This window comes from Ananas comosus, linkage group 10 (genome assembly GCF_001540865.1).
Source record: "Ananas comosus cultivar F153 linkage group 10, ASM154086v1, whole genome shotgun sequence".
Classification (NCBI taxonomy): domain Eukaryota; kingdom Viridiplantae; phylum Streptophyta; class Magnoliopsida; order Poales; family Bromeliaceae; genus Ananas; species Ananas comosus.
The window spans coordinates 3,350,520-3,361,571 of NC_033630.1; the positions used below are offsets into that span (position 1 = coordinate 3,350,520).

The 11,052-nt window shown below is 40.5% G+C and overlaps 2 protein-coding genes across 2 annotated transcripts; one reads left to right on the forward strand and one right to left on the reverse strand.

Annotated features, from left to right (window-relative positions):
- On the forward strand, positions 26 to 5,660 carry LOC109716317 (GTPase Der). The gene is made up of 8 exons (XM_020241682.1): positions 26 to 627; positions 962 to 1,186; positions 1,596 to 1,852; positions 2,523 to 2,740; positions 3,067 to 3,192; positions 3,433 to 3,612; positions 4,123 to 4,260; positions 4,878 to 5,660. The coding sequence occupies exons 1-8, from the start codon at positions 185 to 187 to the stop codon at positions 5,190 to 5,192; spliced, it is 1,902 nt and encodes a 633-aa protein (XP_020097271.1). The 5' UTR covers positions 26 to 184; the 3' UTR covers positions 5,193 to 5,660.
- LOC109716318 (3-methyl-2-oxobutanoate hydroxymethyltransferase 1, mitochondrial) lies at positions 6,010 to 10,274 on the reverse strand. The gene is made up of 5 exons (XM_020241683.1): positions 9,777 to 10,274; positions 9,182 to 9,388; positions 8,922 to 9,068; positions 6,905 to 6,958; positions 6,010 to 6,564 (listed from the first exon to the last, which is right to left on the reverse strand). Exons 1-5 carry the CDS (start codon positions 10,143 to 10,145, stop codon positions 6,304 to 6,306), a joined length of 1,038 nt encoding a protein of 345 aa, XP_020097272.1. The 5' UTR covers positions 10,146 to 10,274; the 3' UTR covers positions 6,010 to 6,303.

Here is an 11,052-nt window from a genome sequence, read left to right on the forward strand (position 1 = left end):
TTTATCGTCATTTCATACGATTCGAAGCGCACAACACGGTCATGAAGTTCCACATTTTGTGTCATCACGTTTCTCTGTTGCATATAAGAATTTTTTATTTTTTCGGCCTCACAATTTCCTCTTTTTCCCCTCATACATTTTGCGTCTCCGTCCTCTCGTAACCACTGCACTCGTAACGTCATCAATGGTGAGCTCCCTCTTTCGATCTCTTCTTCTTCTTCGCCGAAACCCTAACACCCTTCGTCGCCTCCCCGCCCAATTCCACCTCGCCGCGGCGGCGCTCGGCACCACCCCTCCTCCTCCTCCTCTTCCTCCCCTTCTGGGTAACCTCCCCAAAACCCTCATTGCAAGATCCTCACTCAACCCCTCCCATGGCCTCTCTCATCCCTCGCCGTCGCCGTGGTTCCACGCTCCCGCCGTGGGATTCTGCGCCGGTGCGAGCGTGGGCGACGAGGTCGGGGAATCGCCGTTGATGGGTTCTTCTCCTGAGCCGGAGAAGCCGAGGAGCAAGAAGAAGCCGCAGAAGAGGAAAGCGAGGTTTGATTTCACGAAGGTCGATGTAGCGCTTCTCCCAACCGTGATTCTAGTGGGTCGGCCCAATGTCGGAAAGTCGGCGCTGTTCAATCGGTGAGAATCTTCAAAAGTAGGGTTTTTGGGGTTTTTGCTTCTTTGCCATTATCCTGGTAATTTGAATTTTCGCTTCCCAAAGAAGTGCTATTAATCGAAAGCTTATTCTGAATTCTCGCAACTGAAGAAGCTTCTGACACTTTGATTACCAAACACAATATTCAGCTTCTGCTTATCAAGGAAAAATAGCTTTTTTGGGAGCTTGCCAAACATATTATTAACCAAAATTTGTTTGAACAGTTTGCAGCTGCAGTAAAAGCAAATGCTTCAAATTGCTGAAGGCCAACCAAGCAGTTGATGTGATTAGTTTCCATGTCGTTTTCTTACCTTGCAGGTTGATTAGGCGGAGAGAGGCTCTCGTTTACAACACTCCTGGTGATCACGTCACACGCGATGTCCGAGAAGGGATCGCCAAGTTGGGTGATTTGAGATTTAGGGTTCTGGATTCCGCTGGCCTCGAGACTGCGGCTACTTCAGGGAGTATACTTAGCAGGACTGCCGAGATGACAGAAAATGTGATTGCAAGGTCCCAATTCGCCATCTTTCTGATTGATGTCAGGTTGGTTTCTTGTTCTTCTTGATCACATATTGATGTTTGATTTCTCGCTGCTTAGTTATTAGGGAAAAACACACAGAACTTAGCAGAATTAAAATTGTAACGGCTATCCGTACTTCAAAATTTCTGATTTTTCCTCCTAACCTGTATTTACTGTTGATTCCTGAAAATTCTATCAAGTTCTATTATAAGTTAAGCATTTCCGTCGGAAAATTCAAAGAATACTTTGTCGAGTGATGGCATATTCGCTCAAATACAGTAATTACCTACAAAAAGGTAGTCAAATCAAGTAAACTGTAAGGTTAGGTAGTTAAATAGAAATATTTCAAGTTCAATTACAGTTTCAACAGTCACTCAATTTAGGGTAGCTTCAAATTAAAGAATTGCCAATGAGGTATACATTGAATTATAGGGATGGGCTGCAGCCGCTCGATCTTGAAGTTGGGAAGTGGCTGAGGAGGCATGCCCAGGGAGTCCGTACCATCGTTGCAATGAATAAATCCGAGTCCCTTGATGAGCGAGGCCTTATTACTGCAGCGGCTGGGGAGGCCTATGCATTAGGATTTGGTGACCCAATTGCCATTTCTGCAGAGACTGGCTTGGGAATGGCAGAGCTTTATGAGATCCTCCGCCCAATGTTGGACGATTATATGCTTCAACTTCCAAAAAGTACGTCTGTAATTATCCATGACCTTTTGTAGAGTTTATAGAAAATTAAAATTTGAAGTTCACAGACTTACCGTTAAGTAATTGTTTGTAGAAATCTATAGCTAGAATTAAACAACTGCGATATTTCCAACTCATATATTAGCATGGTTGAAGAGAATGACGTTCAGATCATATGGAAAATGGATCATGAATCTGAAGCTTGCATAATTTATTATAGTAAGTGAAGTTGATTCCATCAAAATATTTCTCTTTGCAAATTTGATTGTAAATTACATTTTCAGCTTCATTTTGAAACTTTTGCTATGCAGTTCTCTTCAACTATGCTTTTACCATGCTATTCTGCTACTAATGTCACCTAATTTTATTTTAAATTTCAGTAGCATAGATCTCTGGCTATAAATTGTCAGAAGATTCACTAGAAAGAGGTGCATATGGCATGCAGTAAGGATTGTATCAATTGAAATCAGGACTCACAGTATGTTTCAATTTGTTGGACGAACTCTACAGTTACGCTTTATGTTATGATTTAGTTGATGAGTAGAAGTCACAAGTCATAACCAATCCTCTATTTAATGATATAGGCATCTCATAAAGTTAAAGGCATACAGGCTTTCTTTTGGTCGTTTGCGATATAACTTAGTCTATAACTCATCCCTTTTGATTCTTGTAGATGAGCATAACCAAGAGGATACTACGTCTGAAGAGGAGAATAACGAAGAGAGGAAGTTACCTTTGCAACTTGCAATTGTTGGACGTCCTAATGTTGGGAAGTCTACTCTGCTGAATACCTTATTACAAGAAGAAAGGGTTCTGGTTGGGCCAGAGGCTGGCTTAACAAGGGATTCAATTCGAGCTCAATTTCAATTCGAAAACCGGACTGTCTATTTGGTAAATTAGCAGGTTTTATATATTCTTCTCAGCTATGTTGGTCTACTGGTTTTTTGTTGTATTTCCTGTATTTCCATATGTTCTTAATATTTCCTCCATTCGGAGCTTCAAATAATATCCTTTTACTTAGGGATAAAATACCGTTTGTCCTCCCATACTCTTTTGACAACTTGAAACACCTTTTCTCTTCAGTTTAGACTTGTGGTTTAGCATGTTGTGATTTTTATCTGTATGTGTAGCATTGTCGCAGGCTTGTAGAATTCTGGATATTCTTATAGAAGCATGTGAATGTTGTATTGACTAATCAAGTAATTTTTGATGTTCAGGTGGACACTGCAGGTTGGTTACAAAGATCAGGGCAAGAAAAGGGGCCAGCATCATTAAGTGTCGTACAGTCAAGAAAGAACCTTATGAGAGCTCATGTTGTAGCTTTAGTGCTTGATGGAGAAGAGGTATGGAACCTTTTTTTTCTCTGTTTCTTACTAAAATCTATTAGCATGTAATTAGAAGCCTTGCTACGCAGCCCAAATTATTGACAAATGAAAGCAACCAATCTTTCTTATTTTGTTCTTTTCCAACTTACCACATAAAATAATTCAAGACTACTCTTTATGCTTTTGATTCTTATTCTGATAACGTCATCAACTGCTGGTGATTCAATAGAATTTGAATGTGTTTCTCTGGATATGTAGATTGCAAAAGCTAAGAGCAGTATGAAACATGCAGAAGTAGTTATAGCACGGCAAGCGATTGAAGAAGGTCGTGGACTGGTCGTGATTGTAAACAAGATGGATCTTCTTAGAGGAAACTCTTTATTAATTGGAAAAGTCATGGAAGCTGTTCCTAAGGAAATTCAGACTGTCATACCTCAGGTGTGTATATACAGCCATAATATGCATCATGCTGGCAGGATAATTTCTTATGTTTTTTTTTTTCCTACTTTGATGGTTATGAATTTAACATTTTTACATTTTAAATCAAGTTGTACTCCTAGAATTATGGATTTATGGTGCAATGAAATTAAAAAATTTCTAATCGCATTTTTTAAAAAGATATTTGAAGTGTAATCAAGTTCATTTTGTAGTTGGTGTTTGTTTGTTGTGAAACACGACTACTATTCACCAGACTTTTCTCACTTTGGACTAGTGGCAAATAGCTAATTCATACTTGCTAGTGATTTTCTTATGATTTTTTTTATTAATTCTTGTGCATAGCAATAATTTAAAGAATTACTCAGCCATCCAAAAGTCTGTAAATTGGTCATTTCAGAGAAGATTGTGACCATGCTACTTTCAGCTTTTTAATCTATTTATCTGTTGCGCAGCAGAGTTAAGTTCCAAGTATCAGTTAGATGCATTCATATATATCACTTAATTTATCAGGTCACTGGGATACCAGTTGTATTTGTTTCTGCATTGGAAGGAAGGGGACGAGTTGCCGTCATGCATCAGCTCATAGATACTTATGAAAAATGGTGCTTAAGATTGCCAACTGCGCGTCTTAATCGCTGGTTGCGTAAGGTAATCTATCTTAACTATGTTATCGTTTTCTCACTTGTGGATTTTATAGTAAACTGTAAATGACAGAAAAAAAGTATTTCCTTAAATACCGCTCATGCTAAGTATGGATGCCATCTCTCTTTGGAAAACTACTCTTTGTTCAGAAGCATCTCGTTATATTTCCCTTGTAGCTCTTTTGGCTTGGTTGAACTTCTGCAGAAGTGTTATTGTGTAAGCTATTCAAAAAGGACTGGCGGCACTTTCACTAACGTTCTCACCAACAGTTGTGGCTGCATCGGAAGTAGATCGTTCAAATTGGAGCTTTTGCCTTAGGGTTTAGAAACTCGATTCAGCTAACCAGTACAGATCCACAAGAAGATCCTCATTTTTGCCAAAATGTCCAGCTGCTGCTTTTTGAACTAGAACCTTGAAGCCAAACTGGCATTTAGTTGGGGAAATACTACATAACTATCTGACCATTGTGCTATTTAAATACATATTCCTGTTTTGCCACGCATATGATCACTTGTTATAACTTATTACATGGTTGGAGTGATTATCAAAATAAAAAAAAAAATGGTGATTTCTTGCTTTTACCAGAGAGTTTTTTTTATCATATTTTTGTTTGGTTCTAACAGGTTATGAGCAGGCATTCGTGGAAAGATCTAGCGACCCAACCGAAGGTGAAGTACTTCACTCAGGTCAAAGCACGGCCGCCTACATTCGTTGCCTTTCTGAGTGGGAAGGCACAGCTTTCAGATACCGATATGAGGTTCTTAACGAAGTCTCTCAAGGAAGATTTTAATCTTGGTGGGATCCCAATCCGCATCATGCAGCGGTCCATTCCGAGAAGAGCAGATCCCAATAAAAATAGTAACAATTTGAGAACTAGGATGAATTTGAGAGCCAGATCGGACAAAAGATTGGCACCATCAGAACTTGCTCCTTCGTGAGGATCTGATACTTATCAATGATTCAGAAAAGGAAAAGAAGGGTGTTTTATTCAGGTAGTAACCAACAAATCTTCTTCAAGTGAAGAATTTCCACCTTGAATTGAAAGAATGAAGAAGAACTCGTCCGGTCTGTTCCATATCTATTAACTGAGTGAAGTGGAAAATGATAGCAATTGGAATCTAGCCTCGTTTTCGACAAGAGGACTAACCTTTTCGAGTTTTAAGAACACGGGCGCTTTTTATTAATTCTATTAGTTCCTAGCTGTAATCGCGATTACTGCAATGGTAAGTAGCAGCGAAGAGAAGAAAATAGTTGCTCATGTAAAAACATGCGAGTATTTCATTACACAAAATGATGGTATTCAGTGGTGTATTACTAATATGCTTACTTTTCTGTTCTTGGCAACTGGATATAATTGGGCTTTTTGTTGGTTTCCTTTTCTGGCAGTGGGGGCAATTTTGTTCTTCCCTGTTCTTCTGACTAAACTCCCAAACTGAGATAAACCTAACCGAACTAAGGATGTTATGTTTGAGATTTTTCATAATCAACTCACTGATTAGCCAATCTACAATAGCTCTCAAGGCACTTCTTACTTGTTAGCACTCTTTTGATTCTTCTTAGAAGCTTCGCAAGCAAACATATGAGACCAGAAAGTCCCAGAGTGAAGCAATGAACAGAACAACTAGGGCATGATCAGCAGCAGCAGCAGTTTGGTCGAGATGTCGTTCTCTTTAAAGCTGAGGTCTCTAAAGAAAAGAGAATAAACATCAACGAAAGTTAGTTGATACAGGTTATAACACATCACGCCGCACGAAGTAAGAACTATATAAGAGGCCTCTTATATCCAACAAAAAGAACTTGATAGGTAAAAGATCAAAGTAAAAGAAATACCGACAAACACGACATCTTCTTTTGACATGAAATCAAGTCAACTTCGAAAAGTAAAGGTCATTATTCCCAAAGAAATGCTCATTTCTATTATTCCACCAGAGCACCATTTTAAGAGGGAAAATTTACGATTCCCGAAACATCACTGTGGAGAAAAGAGAGTTGAGAATCGAGAAAGAGCAGAGAGATCTGGTTGTTAAATAGAACGGAAGCCTATTGTCTCTATGAGCAGTTGTTGTCCTCCGATGATCGCCCAGCTGTCTCAACATTTTCAGCAGCAGCAGCTGCCGCGGTTGCGGCCTCACTCAAACCCATCTTCTGTAGCTCGTTAAGAAACCCATCGACATCGGCATCACTTATTCTGTATGGAGTGTGAGCCGGACCGGGAAAAGACCGGCTCTCCACTTCTTGCTTATACTCTGACAGTGCCTTGTTGATGGCATCACCCACATGTCCAAACTGCTTACAAAATTTAGGGGTTACCTGTAAAAGTGGTAAAAAGCAGCAGATTAGTCAGCGCACATGAGAGCACAGGGAGCAAATGATGCAGTGCATGCGACAGGTTTTGTTCACACGATGGTTGTTTGTGAAACCCTAAGAAGTTACGTTCCTCCAAACTTGCTGAGCAGTTATTGGGCAGTTATATCTGAAAACAGGCATTAGCATATGCCTGGTGGGTGGAGCTTCTGCGGCAGCTGATAGCAGCAAAAGCTCCGTACTTTGGGATTGCAAGACACCTAGCTACTGCTGCTCAGAGTAGAGAAGCAATTTCAAAAGCCAAGTCAAAGAGGCACTAAGAAAGAGAATCAGACGTGGCATTTACCTTGGCATGATGAGGATGTTGCAGCATTCCCAGCAAGTCGTGGTAAACTAATACCTGCAAGAAAAATAACATTAGCAGGTCCTTAATATGCAGCACTCATGATAATATTCAAACACGCAAATAAACTTTTGTTGCAAATTTGACATGGATAATCCAGGATATAATTTGCAAGAAAGGTATAGCTATTTAATTTGAAGGCAAGGAAACTAAATAGCAAAGCTAAGAAAATAAGCCACCAGTTGTATCGAGATTTGCTGCATGAAAATGAATTAAACCCTACCTATACGACAAAATGTTTATAGACCAAGCAAGACAACTATAGAAAATGAATTCAGTTGATGGTAAACAATTGGAACAGCAAGAGATGTGCAAATAATGACTTCATAAACACTTCGAAATGTCAGATCTTCTTCGGCCATAACATATAATAAATGCCGACAGGCAGCATTAGTGCTTATCGAGAATAAAACCATTTTGCCTTCTCAAACGCTTTCCCAATGTTTTAGCCTCCCAGTAGCTTTGGTTGCTTTCTTCAAGTCCTTCCTGAATTTTATGATTAAGTTTGATATGACCTGACAAATTAGTGACTATTTAATTTAGTTCATAATGCTGCAGGAGAGTTTGTCTAACAGTCAGCTGATGCAACAAACACCAGTAATTAAAGGAAAATTAGGCTTAACAAAGATTGGCATATCTAGAAGTATCCTATCTAATTATTGTAAGCACTCTCAAACTTGGATTATTAACTTCCTTCAAATGGGAATGTCTGAGAGAATGGAAGGCATATAAAAGCATAAAGTAATTCCCATTCAAGCTCAATGATGCAGTTTGCCACCCCAGGAGTCTCTTCGATAAACTCATGGAACAGAATCCAGAAACCTAATGAACATAAATGTGAGAAGTGGTGAATAGGGAGAATGCATGAGCTCTTTGTTTCTCACTCCATAATCCTGAGTTGCTGACGGCTGACGCATGTTAAAACTGCTTTCCTTGCTCAAAGCGTCTTCTTGAAATATCTTACTAAATATAACTCAGTGAAAAATAACTGATTCAGGCATACAATATAACCAAAATATTTCTGAGACGAAGAGACTCGACTTGCCAAACCCTTGGATGCAATAAAGGGTACTCTGCATATATGCAACATTGCAATATACAAAATCATGAAAATAGTCCTCAAAGTTTGCATTGAACCTACCAGTAAAGACCTTGTTCGCACGTGTGCCTGTTGGAGGTATCTATTCAATGGATTTTGCATACATACCCCTGGCAGCAGAAGAATGCAGTTTTCAGGGGCGGACACTTAAATATTAGCTTTACACGGACATTTGCGCAGTTTTGCATATTGGCAAAGTTACATGCACAAAAAGCTCTAGAATAAGTCATGTCCTTTCACAGAGTAAGCTGTGCCTTACTATCCAGTGCACTTGAAAGTATTCAAGGTGTTCTTTACAATTTTCTCAATATAAAGAGTCAATCGAAGTACAGTAATATATCACACGTACAAAGAGATTAACCAAAGTACAGCAATATGTCATTAATACAACACGATACATAATTCAACAATATTTGGTAAGCAAGTTTTTGCCATCTACTGCACATATATGACAAGATTTTTTTTAAAGCACTATAGCTTATTTTAACAGCACGACACTATGCTATTCAAATAGCACTACATGCGACATCCCGGCCAAACCAAACAAGCCGTTTGTGCCTATTCATTTAGGGACTCTCAGCTAATTGATTCTTCAAGGTGCAACAGTTTCGCCTTCTTATTGCTGCTACCTTCATTTACTCTGGCAAGCTAATCAACTTTTAGAAAGATTAAATCTCTTTAGGAATAGCAACACACTTTCGAGACAAACTGTTGCTTAACCCTATTATCTGTATCACCGGTCAGTTTAGTTTCGGCAATATATACATCGTTACAATCTCAACACAATCGTGGTTTTTCGATCAAAATAAGAGGAAAGGCATCTCGTTATGCTCATCGTGCAACGTTGAAGAACTAACTAACCTGGCCACTGCAGAACGGCCCTGCACCAATCCCTATAGTGGGAATCTCTAAGGCCTTGGTAGCGGCTGCCGCCACAGGTGCTGGCACGCACTCCAACACAATCGAGAAGCACCCTGCCTTCTGCAAGGCAAGTGCTGTCTCCACCACCTACACCCAAAAAAAAAATAATAATAATAACAATAAAACTAAAAATAAAACAATCTCCACTCAATCAATTCATCAAACATCTGGCATGCGCAATCAGAAAAAAGGAGCCCCACCTTAATGGCGCTTTCAACCGTCTTCCCCTGGGGCCGGAACCCACCGAGCACGCTGATGGCCTGCGGCGTCAACCCCACATGGCCCATGACAGCGATCCCCGCCTCAACGATTGCCTTTGCGGCTGTTATCCTCGACGGTGCTGCGCCTTCAAGCTTGATCGCGTCCATGCCCCCTTCTTTGAGCATCCTCACCGCTGAGTCCACCGCCTACACTGCCCCAAGAAGAAGAAGAAGAAGAAGAAGAAGAAACACAACAAAGAAACAATAAGAGAGATGTCCCCAGAAGATCGATCTAATGGTAACACTTCCACTCACGTGCATACTGGAAATCAAGTAAACAATATTGCATGCCCTAATAGAAGAGGTAATCGATCTAATAGTAAACAGTCCAAGAATAGTCTCAGCACATCTATTCACATGCATAATAGAGATTAAGTAATCTAGAACTAAACCGTCCATGAATGAGAGTCTCGACACCTTAGCTCACGTGCATAATGAAGATCACGTATGCTACAACACGTGCACTGACAGAAGAGACGGACTCTGATATCATGTTATCGAAAAGATGAGATGCGGGGTGATGTGAAATGAGTGCCTGGGAGGGGGAGGACTCGTAGGAGCCGAAGGGGAGGTCGCCGACGAGGAGGGGGCGGGGGGCGCCGCGGGCGACGGCGCGGCAGTGGGCGAGCATGAGGTCGAGGGGGATGGGGAGGGTGGTGTCGTGGCCGTGGACGACCATGGCGGCGGAGTCGCCGACGAGGCAGACGTCGACGCCGGCGCGGTCGACGTGCACGGCCGACGGGTAGTCGTACGCGGTCACCATCGTGATCGCCTCCCCGCGCCGCTGCTTCTGCCGCAGCTGACCCAGCGTCACCCGCCGCCCCAAGCTCTGCTCCCGCGGCCCCCCGTACACCGCCCCCTCCGGCACGTTGCTCATCCACCGCCGCGCCGCCCACCGAAACATCGTCGCCCTAATTATTTTCCTCCTTGATTTGTTGTTCTCTTCTTTCTTCTTCTTGATCTGTTGTCCTCTGATCTGCCGCTTCCCCACGGGCTTCTCCTTCTCCCCCCTCCCCAACCGCCGCCCCACCTACCAAAAAAAAAAAAACAAAGAAAAAGAAAAAGCCAAGACAGACGAACGAGGGCTTAAAAAGAAAGGGTTCTTTTCGAGGAATTCTACATTATCACACTTGCACCACGTCATCAATAACAAACTAATTATATTTATTTTTTTCAAACAAAAATATAATAAAAATATTTTTTTATAATTATGATAGAATATATATTTTTTAAAAAAAATATTTGATTAATTTGTTATGTCACGTCACCAATATACCTGTTGCATTCTAGAATTTTTCGCTCTTTTCAGGGTGTACTTACTTTGTTGTGACAACAACAGATTCAGAATGTCTAGTAAGTGCTGTCACTGAATCCTTAGTAAGTACTCTCCCCCCAAAGCCGCCACCGGAAGCCTTTTTACTACTGTAACCATTCTACAGAAAATAAAAATATCTTTTGGGATATTACTCTAATAAGTCGAATTGAGCTAGAATATTTTTAGAAGCACCAATCTCTTGGTGCTTAGAAGTTTATAGCTCTTAAATCTATTCCATGATTATTAATAACTTTTGGATCAAATACTATTTCATCTACCGCCACCTATCACAACCTACTATCATCATCTCAACTCTATATCTCTCCATCTAATGGTTAAATACTCAAAAGCAACACCTCTTGATGCTTTTGAGAGTATTTTAGCCCAACTCCTAATAAGTCCCACTATAATGCTAACCAAGCAGTTAGTCCTGCCAAATTTTTCACACTTAGATCTATTTTTTATCATTGTTATTTTTAAAATTATATTATTTTAT

Bases quoted from the DNA above. Each gene is read 5' to 3' on its own strand.
- LOC109716317 (XM_020241682.1), top strand. From the start codon at position 185: ATGGTGAGCTCCCTCTTTCGATCTCTTCTTCTTCTTCGCCGAAACCCT. The intron at 1,187-1,595 runs GTTGGTTTCTTG...ATTGAATTATAG, and splicing joins ATCTTTCTGATTGATGTCAG to GGATGGGCTGCAGCCGCTCG. The intron at 4,261-4,877 runs GTAATCTATCTT...TGGTTCTAACAG, and splicing joins TTAATCGCTGGTTGCGTAAG to GTTATGAGCAGGCATTCGTG.
- LOC109716318 (XM_020241683.1), bottom strand. From the start codon at position 10,145: ATGTTTCGGTGGGCGGCGCGGCGGTGGATGAGCAACGTGCCGGAGGGG. The intron at 9,389-9,776 runs GCACTCATTTCA...GGGGCAGTGTAG, and splicing joins ACGAGTCCTCCCCCTCCCAG to GCGGTGGACTCAGCGGTGAG. The intron at 6,565-6,904 runs GTAAATGCCACG...CCACTTTTACAG, and splicing joins AACATCCTCATCATGCCAAG to GTAACCCCTAAATTTTGTAA.